Source organism: Panthera leo, chromosome B3 (assembly GCF_018350215.1).
Source record: "Panthera leo isolate Ple1 chromosome B3, P.leo_Ple1_pat1.1, whole genome shotgun sequence".
In the NCBI taxonomy this organism is placed as follows: domain Eukaryota; kingdom Metazoa; phylum Chordata; class Mammalia; order Carnivora; family Felidae; genus Panthera; species Panthera leo.
In genome coordinates, this window is record NC_056684.1 from 45,924,714 (window position 1) to 45,944,206 (window position 19,493).

At 35.7% G+C, this 19,493-nt stretch overlaps 1 protein-coding gene and 1 pseudogene across 2 annotated transcripts in view; both read left to right on the forward strand.

Moving 5' to 3' along the window:
• ADAM10 (ADAM metallopeptidase domain 10) overlaps positions 1–19,493 on the forward strand; it is a 135,638-nt gene that overhangs the window by 80,695 nt on the left and 35,450 nt on the right. For both annotated transcript variants that reach the window (XM_042941897.1, XM_042941898.1), the window contains exons 6-8: positions 10,250–10,399; positions 13,645–13,737; positions 16,924–17,107. In XM_042941897.1, the coding sequence (XP_042797831.1) occupies positions 10,250–10,399; positions 13,645–13,737; positions 16,924–17,107 (427 nt within the window). The remainder of the gene's footprint in view (positions 1–10,249; positions 10,400–13,644; positions 13,738–16,923; positions 17,108–19,493) is intronic.
• Positions 15,330–15,442, forward strand: LOC122223493 (annotated as a pseudogene).

A 19,493-nucleotide genomic window follows, 5' to 3' on the forward strand; every position in this document is an offset into this window, starting at 1 on the left:
GGACCACCTAAAGATTGTAAACTGTAAAGAGGGATTTACTCTGGAAGATTTTATGACTGATTATAATACTTGAGAGTGTGATATTAGCATAGGATGAACAAATTGACCAGAGGAATAAAATTGAATACTGAGGAAGAGACCCATACACGTGTGAAACTTTGTTGTTAAGTACTAGAGGTGGAATCTCAAATCAATGTGGAAAAGTAGAGACCATTGAATAATTGGAGCCAGAAAAAAATGTACATTTGAAAAAAAATGAAGTCAGGTCTCCATCTCACATCATGTATAAAACTCCAGATATATTAAAGTACTAAATGTCTAAATGAAAACTTTGAAACTCTTAGTGGAAAAAGTAAATAGAGATTTTAACTTCCAGCTGTGATGGAGTAACTGATTTCCAACTAGACTACTTGCAGAATATATGAAAGAATTGTCTCTCTAAATCTCTCTGTGATTTCCCTGATGGGTTTTTTTTTGTTTGTTTTTTGTTTGTTTGTTTGTTTTTTTTTTGGCTGGTGGCAAAATTTTAGGTATGGCACAGAGGAAGGGGATCTCAAGAAGAGTAAGAAGTACATAGCAGTCTTGCTGAGTTGAAGAGACAAGTCAAAGTTTAGGGAGGATGAGGTATCTGGACTTAGGGCAGAGTACCTGAGAGGAGAGGATTACACTGAGAAAAAGCTCCAGATATCTGGACAGAGGTTGCCTTGAGTTTTAGCTGAATACTCATCTGTTGGATGCATAGGGTGAGATTCTATTAGACAACTACTAGACAAAGACAAACTACTGGAGAAACTAAATTGAACAACTGTAAGGAATTACACTTGGTCGAGATCCCGACATGCTAGGAGTAGGTTGACCTTACCCTAGAGTAAAGACTACTCCAAGCCTTCCTTTATAAAGCTGAAAAATGAAGCTTGAGAAAGATCAAAGTGATTTCAAGTAAATTAGCTCCCTGTCAAAATAAAACTCAATAATATTTATTAAAGGAAGACACAGAATGCAGATACTCAGCAATGTACATATCTAGTAATGTTACATTTGAATGTCTAACATTCAAAAAACATTACTGGATGATAAAAAGATAAAAATGTGATCAGAAACAGAACCAAAAATTATAGGCATTGGTACACAAGGACTTTAAAACAACTATCATTAATATGTTCAAAGAGTTACAGAAAAACATGAAAACAAACAGGAGAGAATAGAATTATAATAAAGACCCAGATGTAACTTACAAACTATGAAAAGTACATTTTCTGAATTGGAGAATTTAATGGAGAGACTTAAGAGCAAATTAGTTATTGCAGAAGATAACATGAGTAAACTTGAATAAGGGACAGTAGAAGAATAGAAACAACCCAAATCTAACCGGAAAGAACGAAAATAAAGAAAACAATTGGATTCCAAGGAGGAAGGAAAGTAGAAAAAATATTTGAAAGAGTAATGTTTCCAGAATTTTAAGATATGAAGAAAAATTTTAACCCATAACCTAAGAAGCTCAGTGAAACTTGAGCAGGATAAACATAAAAGCATACCAGGACATATTAAAAAACCAAATTACTGGAAATGAGAACATCAGAAAAGCAGCCATAGAGGGGCACTTGGCTAGCTCCATTGGTGGAGCATTGAATCTTGGGATTGTGAGCTTGAGCCCCACGTTGAATGTAGAGATTACTTAAAAATAAAGTCCTTAAAAATAAAAAGCCATAGAAAAGAATATACGTTTACATACAGGGAAGCAAATATTGTAAGAAAAACTGCTGACTGCTTATCACACATTGCAAACTGAAGACATATATGGAATGACATCTTTAAAATGTTGAAAGAAACCTTTCCAACTAAGATCCTTTATTCTCTGAGAATAATATTTAAAAATGAGTGCGAATTAAATATCTTAAAATTTATTTTAATGTTTATTATTTTTGAGAGACAGAGACAGAGCATGAGGTGGGGAGAGGCAGAGAGAGAGGGAGACACAGAATCCAAAGTAGGCTCCAGGTTCTGAGCTCTCAGCACAGAGCTCAACATGGGGCTCAAACCCATGGACCGTGAGATCATGACCTGAACCAAACTCAGATGGTTAACCGACTGAGCCACTCAGGTGCCCCTAAAGATCTTTTTTAGGCAAAAGCTGAGAGAATTTGCTTCTAGGAGATTTACACTGCAACAAATGTCAAGGGATGTTTTTCAGGTAGAAAAAGAATACCAGATGGAAATGCAGATTTATACAAAGAGGTGAAGAGCCTAAAATAGTAAATACATAGGTAAAATATAAAGGACATTTTTATTATTTAAGTACTTTCTTTAAGAAGATGATTATTTAAAATAGTAACAATGTAAAATGAGTTTATAATATACGAAGAATCAAAATTTATGATAATAGCACAAAGGATAAGAAGGGGAAGAGTGGAAGTATATTGTTGTAATCTTCTTAACACTATACAGGAAGCAGCATAATTTTGTCAGGTAGACTCAGCAAACTCAGCAAACTACAGCCCTTGGGCCAGCTGCCTGCTTTGTAAGTAAAGTTCTGGAACGCAACCACAGTCATTCATAGATGCATGTTTGTGGCTGCCTTTGCACTATACTGATAGAGTTGGGTAGTTGTAACAGAGACAATGTGGCCCAAAAGTCTTAAGTATTTACTATCAGTCCTTTGAGGAAGATGTTTGCAGAAATGTCCCCTGTCCTGGAATTAGCACTGAAAAAAATAGTGGAGATACATTTAACAGGGCAATAAAGGAAATCATATGTACAGTTGACCCTTGAACAACATGGGTTTGAGCTGTACAAGTCCACTTATATGTGGATTTTTTTTCCTGTAAATACTGTACAGTACATAAACTACAGCATTGTAAATGTATTTTCTCTTTCTTCTGATTTTATTTAGCTTTATTATAAGAATATAGTGCATAATACATATAATACGCAAAATACATTTTAACTTACTAGTAATCGGTAAGGCTTCCAGTCAACAACAGGCTATGGTATTTAAGTTTGGGGGGAGTCAAAAGTTATATGTGGATTTTCAACTGTGTGAGTGGTCAGCATCCCTAATCCCTGGGTTGTTCAGGGGTTAACTGTAATTTAAAATATTCAGTTAATCCAAAAGAAGGTAGGAAAAAAAAAAGAACAAAGAACATATGGGACAAATAGAAAATAAATACCAAGATGGTAATTTTAAATCTAACCATATTAATGATTACATTAAATGTCAATGGACTACACATATTGATTTAAAAAGCTGAATGTAAGAGTGATTAAAGAAGTAAGACCAAATCTGTCTAAAAGAAACGCAGTTTAAATGTAAAGACACAGAGGTGTGCCTGGTGGCTCGGTCAGTTAAGTGTCTAACTTCGGCTCAGGTCATGATCTCACGGTTTGTGGGTTCAAGCCCCACATTGGGGTCTGTGCTGACAGCTCAGAGCCTGGAGCCTGCTTTGTGTTCTGTGTTTCCCTCTCTGTCTATCCCTCTCCTGCTCGCACTCTGCCTCTGTCTCTCAAAGATGAATATATGTTAAAAAAATTTTTTTTAATGTAAAAGACACAGTGTAAAAGGATAACAAAACATGTATCACACAAGCACTCATCATAAGAATGTTAGAGTAACCATATTAATATCAAAGAATGTATATTAGTTTACAGAATATTACTGTAGACAAGGGGGGGGGGACATTTTACTTCAAGAGAAATAATCCCTAAAAGTTAGTTAATAGTGCAGTTATTAATAGAGCTATGAAATATATTAAGGAAAAACTGACAAAACTGAAAGGAAAAATGGAAAAATCTACAAAGTATAGTCAGAGGTACACTCATTTCTGAGTAAACAAGTAAGTTGACTGATAAGTTGATAGAGCAAGTAGACAGAAAATCATTTAGGATATAGGGCACTTGAACACCACTCTGAACCAACCCAACCTAATTGACACTTAAAGAACTTTCCACTCAACAGTAGCAAATACATACTCTTTACAAGTGTACATGAACATTTGCTAACATATGCCAGGCTGCAAAATAAGTCCCAATAACTTTAGAAGGATTGAAGTTACATAGAATAAGTTCTTAAGTCTCAAGGAAATTAAATTAGAAATCAGTAATAAAAAATTTGGAAAATCCTAAAATTTTTAGAAATCAAGTCATATGTAAATAAGACAATTGGAAAATAATGCAATTGGAAAACATTTTGAAGTGAATGATAACAAAAATACAAGACAATAAAATTTGTTAGATTCAGCTTAAGTTGTATAACCACTGAAAGAAAATTTAAATGCAAGAAATGTTAAAGGATGTTCTTTGGGTAGAAAAAGGTACCAGATGGAAATTTAGGTCTATACAAAGAAGTAAAGAATGCACATTAAACATCTGCTAACAACAAAGAATGTAAAGTTTTAAATGATCATATTGGAAAAGAAGAAAGATCTAGAAATCACTCATACAAGCATCCACCTTAAAAAGCTAGAGAAGAGGGGTAGCTTGGGTGGCTTAGTTGGTTGAGTGTCCGACTCTTGATTTGGCTCAAGTCATGCATGATCTCCTGGTCATGGGATCGAGCCTCTTGTTGGGCTTCTGAGCATGGAGCCTGTTTAAGATTCATATTCTCTCCCTCTCTCCCCCTCTCTCTCCCTGTCTCTCCGTCTCTCCCTCTCCCTCTCCCTCTCCCTTCCCCCTCTCTCCCTCCCTCTTTCCCCCCCCCCCCCCCCCCGCTTTCACTCTTTCCCTCCCTTGGCCCCTCTCCCCCACTTGCACACTCTCTCTTAAAAAAAAAAAAAAGCTAGATTAGGAAGTACAAATTGAACTCAAAGTATGAAGAATAAAACAATAGGTAAGAGATATATCAGTGATATAAAAACGAGAAAAATCAATAGAAAAGGTTAATATAATTGATAAACTTTTAGCTAGTCTGATCAAGAAATAAAGAGAAAACACAAATTAATAGTGTCAGGAATGAAAGAGGGGATATTACCATACACATTAGTAGTTTAAGTTTTCAGTACATTGAGCCAATAAATTCAACAGCCAACTTAATACGCAAATTCCTTTACACATACAAAATAAGAAAAACAAGCAAAAATAGAATAGTAGGTGTGTATACCATGAGATTAGATTGATACTTAATAATTTTCTGTTAAGGAATGTTCAAGCCCAGATATAGTTTCACTCTTTTTAAAAAAAATTTATTTAATGTTTATTTTTGAAGGAGAGAGAGAGAGAAATAGGCAGAGAGAGAGGGAGGCACAGAATCCAAATCAGGCTCCAGGCTCAGCTGTGAGCACAGAGCCTGATGCGGGGCTCGAACTAACGAGCCATGAGATCATGACCTGGGCCAAAGGTGGACGTTTAACCGACTGAGCCACCCAGGCGCCCCGTAGTTTCACTCTTGAAGTCTAAACATTTAAAAAATAATATCAATCTTACCCAAAGCCCTTAAGAAAATAAAGGAGAAAGGAAAACTTAGCACATTCTGGCAGGCCAGCATTATCCTGATACCCACACTATACAAAGACATTGTAAGAAAACTAAACTACAAACCAACATCCCTTATAAATATGTATGCAAAATTTCTTAAAATATTAACAAGTCAAACTCAGCAATATTTAAAAGAAGATAACACATCACGGTCATAGCACAATTAGGCAAGAAAAAGAAATGAAAGGCATGTAGATTATAAAGAAAATAAACTGCATTTATTTGTAGGTGAATTGAGAGCATGCTTAGAAAGTCCTAATGAATCTAGGAAAAGTTACAAAATTAGTAAGTGAATTTTCCAAGGATACAGGATAGATAAAAAGTCAGTATGCAAAAATCAGTTGTATTCTGTATACTACCAATGAACATTTAGAAAATGAAATTCAAAAAAACCGTCTAGGGGTGCCTGGGTGGTTCAGTTGGTTACACATCTGACTCTTGATTTTGGCTCAGGTCATAATCTTGTGGTTCATGAGTTCAGGTCCCCCATTGGGCTCTAAGTTGACAGTGTGGAGCCTGCTGTGGATTCCCTCTTTCTCTCTCTCTCTCTGCCCCTCCCCCATGCTCTCACTGTCTTTCTGTCTCTCTCAAAATAAATTTTGAAAAAACCTCTAAAAGTATGATTAAGAATATAAAATACTTAGAATAAATTTAATAAAATACGCACAAGGCATATATATGAAAACTGTAAGACATTGCCAAGAAGAATAAAATATCTGAATAAATAGAGGAATATGTTGTGTTTATTGTTTGGAAGACTCAATATATCAATTCTCCCCAGGCTCTTCTGTAGAGTCAGTGCAACACCTATCAAAATCTTAGTGGGGATTTATCTAGTAATTGATAAACTGATTCTGAAAGTTAGGCTGAAATGTAAAGGATCTAGAATAGCCAAAAGAACTTTCAAAAAAGCACATACTAGAGGATTTACACTGCCTGATATTAAGACTTACTATAAAGCTGTAGTAATCGAGATAGTGTCCTCTTGACCTAAGGTTAGACGTATAAATCCATGGAACAGAATAGAGAGTCCATAAGGTCAGTTGATTTCCTCAAAAGTCCCATGGTAATTTAAAGGCGAAAAGAGCAGTCTGACAAATGGTACTGGTATAATTAATTGGATATCCGTATGGAAAAAAAAAATCGAACCTCAACCTATACACTTAACACCTCATACAAAATTTAACTGAAAATAGATAATGAGTCTATATACTTAAGGCTAGAACATAAACTTCTAGAAAAAAAACGTAGAAGTTTTTGTGACTTTGCTATAGGCAACAATTTTTTAGGACACAAAAATACCCATTCTAGGGGCACCTTGGTGGCTCAGTTGGTTGAGTGTCTGACTCTTGACTTTGATGCATCGAACCTGCTTGGGCTCTTCCTCTCTCTTTACCTCTCCCCCTGCTCATGTGTTCTCTCTCTGTGTCTCAAAATAAATATTAAAAAAAAAAAAAAATACCCAGTCTCCAAAATTTATCAATTTGACTTTGTCAAAATTAAAATCTTCTCAAAAGACACACAGTTAAGAAAATATAAAAAGCCACAGACTGTGAAAAAATGTCAACAGTACATCTATCTGGCAGAAGGCTTCTCCAGAATATACAAAGAAGTATTATAACTCACTTAAAATAATGCATCAAATTCCAATTAAAAAATGGGCAAATTGTTTGAAACGATATTTAAAAATATTTTGGAATTTGGGATAGAGAAACTCTTAGAATATGATGTAAAATCTTTTGACTATAAAAAATTTGATATATTTCGCCATATGAAAATTAAGGGTAAAAGACACCTCAAAATGAAGACAATTACAAGCTTTGAGACAATATTCAGGATGCATAAAATTACCACAAAATTGTTTTCAAGATACAGAGTAATCCTTTTCCTGTTCAGAACTGCTAATAAAAACCAATCTGGTCTCAAGATAAAATTTTTTTTAAATAAATATTTTAAAAGTACATATGTACATGTTTATATGTGTGTCTGCATGTGTGTGTTTGTGTATTGGCTTGGAGGCATTGGGGAGAGAACAAGGCTGTGAAGAATTATGGGGCTAGATCTTAGGAAAATATGAGGATGACTGAGTGAGCATGGCATTTGGATCTACCTTTTCTCCAGCTCTGTCTTCCAGTTCCGATAAAGTAGCTGAGAGACTGAGAAGCTGAGTAGAACTCTCCAGATTCTTGAGCCTTAGGGTAAAAATAGTACATGAGGCCTTCTCTGTAGTGCTTTAGGTTTGGATCTTGAAGGTCTACTCCCTGGAAGTAAGGGTGGGTCAAAAAAATGTTCTACCTCTTCCTTTCAAAGGGATTACAGCTTTACATCACAGCTGCTTAATCTGTGATTAAAGTAAGGTGATCCAGGATTACTAGTGCATCAAGCCTAACGGTGAAGGCCAGAAGCAAAAATAAATTTTCTCTTGAGAAAAATATCATCGCCTCAAGCCTAAAATTCTATCTGTGGTTTTTCATGTACGCCGTCTGGCATTCAGCTGAAAATAATAAGCATATGAACAAATGAGACAACATGATGGAAGAACAAGAGGAGAAAAGTTGTATACCAAACATCAGTGATGCAAGAGTAAATGGCATAAAGTGTACACCCTCAAAGAGTTTACATTGTACTGGGGTATCAGACATGTAAACAGCCTAAAGGTTTCGAGGTAATGAAATGATCAGACACAGATACAGACTTTAATATGTTCAAGTACATAAAGATGGAATTTAAAATTGCAGCAGAAAACTGAAAATGAACAAAAGAGTCTGATGGAAATTCTAGAATTAAAAAACATAACAACAGAAATTAAGAATTTGATGGATTTAGATCTGGGTGGTATATCATAAGAAAACAGAATGAACCAGTCAGAAGCAAAAGGATAGAAAATACAGAAAAGAGATAGGAGACTCATCAAGAAGGTCTAGCATATGTATAATTGATTTCTCAGGAGGGGAAAAAATGACAGTGAAATAAGGACAGATAGGGCAGAGACTTTTCCAAATATGACAGAGGATATCAACAATTTTGGTAAGCCCTGTAGTTAGAGCAGGATAAATACTTTACAGTGAAAATAACACCCTAGGATGTTATTAGAAAAGTCTAAAAACTGAAAGATATATACTCTTAAAGGCAACCAGTAAAAAAAGTCCAGTCACCTTTACAGAAGCAACAGTAAAAATGACAGCTCATTTTTCATTGGAGACCATTGAAACCAGAAGACAGTAGGGCGTGGTGAAGCTGAGTAACTGCCACCCTCGAATGCTGTACTCAGTGAAAATAGATAAAGGCAAAATGAAGGTGGTAACTGAGAGAACAGAGAAACATGGAGTTGTCAAGGGAGAAGCAAAGTTTGAAATGTGAGAGTAAATTTGGAATTGTGGCTTAAAATCTAATTTAATTTGTTTAATAGAATTTATTTAATGTTTTTGTTTATTTTTGAGAGAGAGAGAGCGCGCGCGCACATGTGCAAGCAGGGGAGGGGCAGAGAGAGAGGGAGACACAGAATCCGAAGCAGGCTCCAGGCTCTGAGCTGTCAGAACAAAGCCTGACGTGGGGCTTGAACCCATGAGTGGTGAGATCATGACCTGAGTTGAAGTTGGATGCTTAACCGACTGAGCCACCCAGGTGCCCCAAATCTAATTTAATTTGAATTCTCCATAACTATGTCATCAAAACTCAGTTAAAATGGAGTCCTCAGATGTCAGCAAATGTTTAAGTGCTTGGATTCAATAGCAGTGTTAATTCTTACTTACTGAGTATCTGCTGTTTGCCTGCCAAGTCTGTGTTAGGTGATAGCAATATAGTGAGAAGCAAACAGGGATTGTTCTTTCTGGAGCTCCTGTTCTAGTGGTTGAAGTAATGGTGGTAGGCTGGAAACAGAAATTAAACCAATCACCACACAATATACCATAAGGTTGCACTATGGAAGGGACATGGGTGCATTCTGTGAGGTGGTGTAATCGATGGGTCTGAAGGAAAAAGCTTGGTTAGGAGAAGGCAGCTGTATGTGCATGTGCAAAGACTGGCAGGAGACAGACGATGTTGGAGGATTGGAAAGAAGTCTGTTTAGCTGTAGCACAGAGAGCTAAGGTTGGGTTATGTGGTAGAGTCTCTCTTTGAAATAATATAGAATGAGAAGAAACCGGGCATGTAAGCAGAGACTGCGATGTTGATTTGGTGGCACATGTAAAGCATTTAGAGCTTTATCCTTAGAGCATTAGGAAGCCATTGAAATATATTATGCAGGTGGGTAATTTTGCAAGTTGGCATTTTGGAAAGAGTGTGGTTTGGAGAATAGAGGGAAGGCCGGTAGTGGATATGGATAGAGATATTGCAGTACCCTAGGTAATAAATGATGGTAGCCAGGGCTAATGTGAAGGCACCAGAGATAATGGGCAGATTCCCTAGGTATTTAGGAGATCAATTTGATGGGGCTAGGTAATAGATTGGGTGTTAGAGGGAGAGAGAAGAAAATATCAAAGTAGTATAAGCTACTATAAGACTTGCTTTATATTTAAAGGATTATATATTAAAAAATATGTTTTGAAAATGTTTAAAAGTGGAAGAATTGCTTGAATAAATTATAAATCATCTATATAGTCTATATATATAGTTATGAGACTGAAAGTGAGATTTATAAGAATTTTTATGGTGTGGGGGAATACCTATGGTGTTACATAATAAAGCAGAATATGAAATTGTACATAATGTGTATTCTTAGTTGTATGAAGTATAATAGTGAAGCATACTAATTATCAGAAATGACTCTCTTTTTGACATATAGACACCTCAAGGAGAACATGCTGTTAATGGTCCAGAACACTTGAGGAAAAAACGTACAACTTCAGCTGAAAGAAATACTTGTCAGCTTTATATTCAGACTGATCATCTGTTCTTTAAATATTATGGAACACGAGAAGCTGTGATTGCCCAGGTATTTATAATTTTGCTACTATTTTAGGAGTTCTCACACTGTTTCATTATACCTATATTTTCCTCTAAAATTAAAGTTATGGCATATCTCTTTTTTGAAAAAAAAGTACGTATTTTTAATAATTATAGAATATGTAGGATAAGTACACAGATGACTGAAAGACCAGTTAGGATGTTTTAGAGTCATGAGAAGCTGAAGTGTAAGAAAATGATTTCATGAAGATGATAGCACTGGAGCTTAGCTTTGAAAAGAGGATTGAATTTTCTTTTCTTTTTTTTTTTTTTTTGATTTTTATTTATTTTTTGTAAATTTACATCCAAGTTAGTTAGCATATAGTGCAGTAATGATTTCAGGAATAGAATCCAGTGATTCATCCCCTACATATAACACCCAGTGCTTATTCCAACAAGTGTCTTCCTTAATGCCCCTTGCCCATTTATTCCTCTCTTCCCCACTCTCTTGCCAGCAACCCTCAGTTTGTTCTCTATATTTAAGAGTAAGAGGGTTGAATTTTGAATTGTGGTCCTAAAGAATGGAAGAATAGAGGAATCCTTCCAACAAGAAGTATTTAATTTCTATTCTGTATTCCCATTGTACTTAGTGCTTTTTTTTTTGTACTTGGTGCTTTCAAAGTTGCATTGTTTGCATTTGTGTCTTTTCAACACTTACTATAAAGTAAAAAGTTTTTGGAGATAACCATGCAAGATACCCTTCGTGTTGAAGAGTCCCAGTGAGAGTTTGAGGATGCATTTTGACTCCAAATTTGATTTGAGACTAAGAGGATTCAGGTGCCAATAGTATAAATGATGGACTCATTTTGGTGGTGTTGACTAGCTTAATTTTAGATGTGTTTAAAAGCCAAGTGGTCATTCCTTAGGATATTGAAGTAGACCTGGAGTTTGGGAGAGGTTAGCCTAACCTTAAGCTTTCTGCATAGAATTTATGGGTACAAAAGATATAGTTCAAATAAGGGGAGAGAATGAAATTAAAAGGGAGGAAACTGAGGGATAATATCTGCATATAGTGAGTAGGATGAGGAAGAGAAGCTATGGGGGAAAACATAATAGTTAAACATGTTGGAGATGAACTGGGATCAGCCAAGGAAGAAACAAGTTTCAAAACAAAATGTCATATTATAGAGATATCAAAGAGAATGAAGAATGACTACAATATGTTAATTTACTAGATAGGGGGAGTCCTTTCACAATGTATACATGTATCAAATCATCAAGATGTATACTTTAAACATCTTACAATTTTATTTGCAATTATGCCTCAATAATACTGAAGACAAAAAAGACTATAAAAGGTAGTTGATTTTTAGTTACTAGAAGGTTATTGATGAGTTTTAATCGGCTCTTGGTAGAGTTGTGAAGGTGAAAACATTGCAAGCATAATGGATGGGTTGGCTGAGGCAGCAAGAATTTTTTTTTTAATTTTTTAAAAGTTTATTTATTTTGAGAGAGAGAGCGTGTGAGTACAAGTTGGGGACGGGCAGAGAGAGAGAGACAGAGGATCTGAAGCAGGCTCTGTACGGTCAGTGAGCAGAGCCCAATGTGGGGCCTGAGCCCACAAAACTGTGAGCTCATGACCTGAGCTGAAATCAAGAGTCGGACACTTAACCACCTGAGCCACCCAGGCGCCCCAGTGAAGCAGCAAGGTTTTTAAGAAATGTGAAAAACAGGAAAAGATACGGTGATTTAGAAATACTATGAAGTATTTGGGGGTGAAAGGAAGACAGGGAATACTCAGGAGCAAGTTGGTAGGAAGAGGAAAATGATCTAGTAGAAAAGCAATGTAAGGTACAAGAGAAAGAAAAATCGATAGGAGCCAATGTTCTTGCAGGTCCAGCCAGTAAGGATTGGGATCAGGAATAAAGAAAAGTTTCCCTTTAAGGAAGAATTACACTTTGAGAAAGATAGAAATGGATAAAGTTAGAAAAATTTGAAGGTTAGGAGGGAGGGGAATCAAGATGAGCTCTCAGTAAAGTATGAAGTATAATCATCTGTGGAGGAATGTTTGAACTACTGTCAGGAATGGAGAAGAAACAGAATCTGATAAGGGATTACTAGGCCAAGCTGAGGTTAGATAGCATGAATTTATAATAGACCCTGTCAGCATTGTTAGGACTTTCTTTAACAGTATGTCAACCTGAGCTACTTGTGAAATTATTACTGTTCATTCTTCCACCTGACTGTGTCATGTTTGTATAATTTGTTTGAAAATAGTTTTAAGAGTGTATATACATGCTTTTACATAAATTGTAGCGAGAATGCTTTTTATATATAAAGTTGGGAAAGTGGTTTAGAAGCCAGAGAGTTTAGTTGGGAGTCAGGTACATAAACAGAGAAGTCTTTTGTGTTCTATCACCATGTTTAATTTCCTCCTAGAATTTAGTAAATCTTTTTTTTTTTTTTAATGTTTTTTTAAAATTTATTTTTGAGAGAGACGGAGCATGAGTCAGGGAGGGGCAGAGAGAGAGAGAGGGACACACAGAATTCGAAACAGGCTCCAGGCTCTGAGCTGTCAGCACAGAGCCCGACTTGGGGCTCGAACCCATGACCGGTGAGATCATGATCTGAGCTAAAGTTGGACGTTTAACCAGCGGAGCCACCCAGATGCCCCTAGAATTTAGCAAATCTGAATGTATCTTATTTATGTTTGCATTACTTCCTCTCATCCCTCCTCCTCTAGAATAAATCTTTGTAAATTTGTATGGACCTTTTCTATTTGTTCACCATTAGATTCCTAGCACCTAAAACAGTGCCAGTGTATAGAAAGTGGTCAACAGAACTTAGAGAATGTGTACTAGTGCAGCAATAGAAAGACTAAAGTCAGAGAATGACTGAGTGTCCTGATTATTATCAGGGAAGTTCTTACAGAAGATATTCAAACTAAGCCTGAAGGATAAATAAAGATACTGTAGGCATAAGAAAATAGCATGTGAAAAGGCATGGAGGTCTGACATTGCAGGGTTGATTGAGGGAACAAAGTTTTATATGATTCAAGCAAGAGTACATGTTTGTTTTTGGCTGGGGACGAGTCTGGAAAAGGCACAGAATCTCCCCTCTCAGCCCTAGTTGACTAATCTTATTTCATCTTTTCATCCAGTATATGATGTAGACATTTTAAAATTTGAGTGTGGTCGAATATGAATAATTCTTGATTTGGGAGATGGAAATTCACAGTCTTTTTTTACATTTTAATACTGCCTCTAAAATATTGTTCTTTTTTTAAATCTATAGATATCCAGTCATGTTAAAGCAATTGATACAATTTACCAGACCACAGACTTCTCTGGAATCCGCAACATCAGTTTCATGGTGAAACGAATAAGAGTAAGGAATTCCTTTATTTTTTTATTTTTTTTCAATGTTTATTTATTTTTGAGAGAGAGAGAGAGAGAGAGAGAGAGCACGTGCGTGCACAAGTAGGGGTGGGGCAGAGAGAGAGAGAGAGGGAGACACAGAATCTGAAGCAGGCTCAAGGCTCTAAGCTGTCAGCACAGAGCCCGATGCAGGCCTCGAACCCACGGACTGTGAGATCATGACCTGAGCTGCAGATGTTCAACTGACTGAGCCACCCAGACAGCCCAAGAGTAAGGAATTTCAGTAGTTCAGAACATTAAGAAAGACCATAAGGACCATGTTTACAAAAAGAAAAATACTTGGTTTTTACTTCATCTTTATGTAGTAATAGTTTATTTTACATTACTGATCCTACTATATTTACTCTTGGCTTTTACACACACACACACACACACACACACACACACACACACTGGGTTTATGATTCAGAACGAAATCTATAGGGCTGTAATCTGTACTGCAAAAGAGGTAACAGTCATACTATATTCTGTCTGATTAACATTTAGAAAGCCATAACTTCTCAATAACTACAGGTATAGTACTTGACCTTTTATCCCCCTGATGTCATTTTCCAGCTTCTTAAGATTTGCTTTGTGTGGTATTTTTCCGAGTGTGTCTCATTTGGTGTTCCAGGGAAGGAAAAGATAGATGGAACGGTTAAATAAAATTGGAAGTCGGAAAAACAGTACTGTACCCTCGTCTTGTAAATTCACAGTGCACGCTAACTTATCTCAGATTTTGAGAATTCCTTCATGAGAGAAACTCATAATTTTTTCTTAAAATGTTTATTTTGAGAGAGAGAAAGAGAGAGAGCAAGGGAGGGGCAGAGAGCAAGGGAGAGAGAGAATCCCAAGCACGCTCTCTGCTGTTAGTGTGGAGCTTGATGTGGGCTTGATGCCATGAACTGTGAGATCATGACCTGAGCTGAAATCAAGAGTTGGACGCTTAACTGACTGAGCCACCCAGCTGCCCTGAAACTCATAATTTTCAGAAATAATTTGACCATGGAACCTTTGCTGCATTAATGTCAACTGAGAGTCCAAATAAATGTAGAACACATTTTGAGAAATGCTCACCCAGAGCCACAGGGTCACTGATGATTAGTTTTAATGTTATAAATTTAAATAAGTAGATTTTAAATTACTAACAAAATTGGGTTGGTTGTTTCAGAAGTTTTCCAAATGTGAATCTTTCCATGTGTATAGCTTTTAAGAATATGAATTCATAAACTAGATAAGAACCTGAATTAAAAAAATTATTTTACGAAAGTATTTACCACAGGGTTTCTTTATTTTTGTGCTTCTAACTTTCTTCAAATATGGTTGACTAAACTATAATTTGTGTTCATGGATGTAATATATTTAATAGCATAGGCAAAATTGATCCTTAGTAGTACGATTAAATGTTAAATTGGAGTTTAAGGTGAAATGTGGTTTGTAGATAAATAATGTAAGAATTGTTCATAATCAATTTCTTTCATGTATATTGAGAGCAATTTAAACCCTTAAATGACCAAGAAAAATATTGTTTAGTAGGCAAAGCAATAAAATGCAAAGTAGTGAATCACTTCTTGGCCTTTTGGCTAAGATCAAGTGTAGTCTCTGTTCTTATCAATTTAAAATGCAAAGTAGTGAAAAGTAAAGAATACCAGAACAAATTTAGTGAAGCACTTTTTTTTGAGTAAAATGCTTTGCATTATGAAGAAATGCATGTGTATGAATGGATAGTGTGGCAGTTAGTTGTTTTCAGGTTTTTAGCTGAGATTGAAATTTTAGTTCAGATTTCATCTGCTGAAGATTCCTTGTGACCCATTAATTAATTTGAAGTTCGTATCAATACTTAAATAAGAATTATCTCATTTCTGATATAGGTAGCTAAAATTTAGATGCAGTTTTTATTTGTAGCCAATATTACAGAAATATCAAGGAATTTCATTTGACTGGGAAAAAAGCCATTTATAGCATGTCTCTCAGCATGTGTTATTTACAATGTAGTGTGATAGCTTTTGGAATTATTTATGTTAGATGACCATTACTGATTGTTTTTAGTTAATTGTTAGTAGATAAATCAGATGTTCTGAAATCTGTCCTTAGGCAGTTGCCCTGAGTAGTGTTTTTGCAATCCTGCTTCTAAGCCTCTTGGTTTTACTGAAGGGTGTGGATCCTAAAAAGACCTAACATTCTCATTTTATCAACTGTTATATCCTCCCTTTACTACCAACATTTTCAATAGGATGAAGTTTGCCTTCTAAAAAATGTTTACTTTCATGGATACCCCTTTTTATTCTGTATCAACAGTTCTGTCTGTAATGCTCTCACTTACTTGAGGAAAGCCACATTGTTCTAGGACTTCAAAGGTTAGGCAGGGATCTCTGAAAGGAGGCAGGGGCTAATAAATGAAAGCTTTTGTTTGTAGAAGTTTGGTATCAGAACTGATTATTCTTCAGATTGTGAAGGAGGAACCTGCACTAGGAGTATAGTAGCTAAGCATCTTAAGAAATATTCTGGAGGAACTCAGCTTGATACAGTAAGAGAAGAGAATTGTCAGTAAAAATAAAATCTTGCCCACAGTCAGGGAAAAACAATTGAACTTGCAGTTTATTGGGCTCGACTCCTGTGATTTTAGGCAAGGAGAACCAAGAAAACGATTTGTCTGTTGAATTGACAGTCTTGGGTTTGATATCTATGTTATGTTCTAGTAATTAGCTAAAGTTTAAGGTTTTTATATCCTTATATTTTCCACCATGCGCAGGAGATTAGCACTAAAAGAGACTTACTCAGATGATTAAATTTGAGAAGCTGTACTTTTATTAGAATTTTTCTTTCAAGAAGAACTTGTTTTTCCATCCCAAAGAGAATGCACAGTGTTCAGGAACCTGGTCAAACCTTGCCCAGAAATTTAACATGCTCAATTTTAATTCTCCTACTCTGTTTCTCGCCCCACTCCCCCACCCCCCCCTTCCTTCTTTTCAGCTTCTATAATCAGCTCAGGGGTGGGGGCATTGGGGGATGAGTTGTAGAAGCCTTAATTCAGGCCTGATTTCCCTTGGGTCCCAAGCATATTGTGCAGGCACATGCAGAAGAAGGGGAGCAAAGACTTTACACAAAGGCTCTGCTAACTTTAATTGCTTATTTAAATAATTGTTTTGAATTTTAGATCAACACAACTGCTGATGAGAAGGACCCTACAAATCCGTTTCGATTCCCAAATATTGGCGTGGAGAAGTTTCTGGAATTGAATTCTGAGCAGAATCATGATGACTACTGTTTGGCCTATGTCTTCACAGACCGAGATTTTGATGATGGTGTTCTTGGTCTGGCTTGGGTTGGAGCACCTTCAGGTAGTTTATTTAACTGTTTCTTGCCTTAATGCTTGAAACAAAAAGCAGTTTTCAGGGCAACTTGAATTTTATAAAAGTATAGGAGAACCTGATGCCTGTACATTATCTTAATTTATTCAACTTGAGTTAGGCAAGCATGATGTAAGTAGAAAAATAGATGAAACAACTTTTTATTTTGTCATGAGTACTAACAAGGGGGTATCCTGACATTTGGTACATTGAGTGGCTGAAATAAATAATTTTGTGAGAAAAAGAAGTACTCATTCCTGAAAACAAAAATGAAATATTAATTTTTTTCATAGAAGTTAATATTATTAATTAAAGATTTTTATTTTTCTTGGAAAGAGGGCCTTAGAATTACAAGGGGAAAACTATGTTCTTGCTTCTGTTCTGGAATGAGATAGAGAGTGGAGAAACCCTGGTTAGGAGCAGTAGGTAAAAAGAAAAGAAAGACTGCTCTTATTATTATTTTATTTATAGCCTTTATTTTAACAAAAGTAAAGTGTTCCCTGAAAAGAGATGTAAGCAGCAGGTGTCAGTACCCACAGCTCCACTGACCTCGGCACCTGGGCCCATGTTCTACTGGGGTCTCTGCCTTAGCCGTGAACACTGCTGTTGCTAAGAAATCTGGGATAGGATCCTCTACCCATTGCAGTGGAGGTGGAACAGTCTGTGATTTACATTAAGTTCAGAAGCCTCGTTTAGAGAAATACAGATTTATTAATTGAAAGGTTGAGTAGAAACAATCACATACTCTTTGAATATAGATTTGGTCATATAGAGTTTGATCAACAGTCTGTCAGCTTTTGAGCTGTATACAGTAATGTCTCTTTCTTCTGATGTATCATTTCTATCTTTTTATAAGAATCACCTTCTGCTTTATGTAGGATAAGGCCAGCTTTTCTGTTCCTAGTTTATTTTGTATTCCTATTAGTTTATTGTTTGATTTGTAATGCGTATTTTAAATCTTAAGTGGTACTATATTTTAGCTTTTATACTTTCTGCTCTTTTTTTTAAGCCAGCAATGAATATTCTTTTTACAATTTTCAAAACTTCTTTTGTTTTTCTTCCACATTTTCATAATGTCCTTAAGGTGCAAGTTTATGTCATGGATTGTATATATCATAGTACAGTATTTTTGGAGATTTATATTTGTCTCTTACGTTGATCTGTCCTGCTTTTGTGTTACTTGCATTGTCAGCAGATTTTACAAACTCATTCTTTTCTTTGATAATTTCACATGTTTTATAACTTTTATATTTTGAAATTTCTTTTCCCCTCCTTTAATAAGTTGGATGATTTTATCACAAAGTTTATAATTTCTTCTACTTGTTCATTAGTAAGTACTGTTAAAATTCAAGGATGCTTTTGATTTTTTGTTGTAAATTACCATTAATATAGTGATTCTCAAAGTCTGTTCCTTGGACTAGCAGCATCAGCATCACCTGGAAACTTGTTAGAAATGTAAATTCATAGGCCCCACCCAGGTCTACTGATTCCACTAGGTGTGGAGTCCAACAATCTTTGTTTGAACAAGCCTTCCAGATTCTGATGCACTCAGAACTACCATATTCATTTTTGTCTCTAAAGAAACTTGTTTACAGAATGGCTCCTGGGAAAATGATTGGATGATTACAAACCAGAAACTTGCTGTCATTTTACATTTTCACCTCCAGACTTGTGCTCTTTAAGAATGTAATGCTCCTGAAGGAGCTTGGTCTTTTTTTTTTTTTTAATCTTTAGATAGCTTCATGTCTATAAATGCAAAAATAAGCTATATTTTTAGGACAGTTTAAGATTCACAGAAAAATTGAGCAAATGGCATAGAGAGTTCCTGTACACCCTCTTTCCCTCATATTATTAACAGCTTACATTAGTATGGTGTATTTGTTATAGTTAACAAATATATTGCTTCATTATTGTTAACTGAAGTCCATAGTTGATTCACATTTTTTTAGTTTTTACCTAAGATCTCTTTTTTGTTCCAGGATCTCATCCAAGATACCACATTACATTTAGTTGTTATGTCTCTTTAGTCTTTTCTTGGCTGTTTTAGTTTCTTGGACTTTTTTTGTTTTTGATGGCCTTATCAATTTTGAGGAGTACTGGTCAGGTAGGTATCTTGTAGGATGCCCCTCTCTTCCAGTCTCTTTGATGTTTTTCTCATGATTAAACTGGGGTGATGGATTTGGGGGACAGTTAATTTTTATATCTAGTTATTTTTTTTATTTGGACCACCAAGTATCATGCCGCTCATTTTACTGAAGTGGCAGTGGGTAGAGTTCTGGATTTTAAATGGTGGGACACATAACTTATTTTTTTGTCATAGGTTCTACATCTGCTGCCTTTATTCTGTGTTAAATTCCCAACTCCAGTTCTTAGAAGC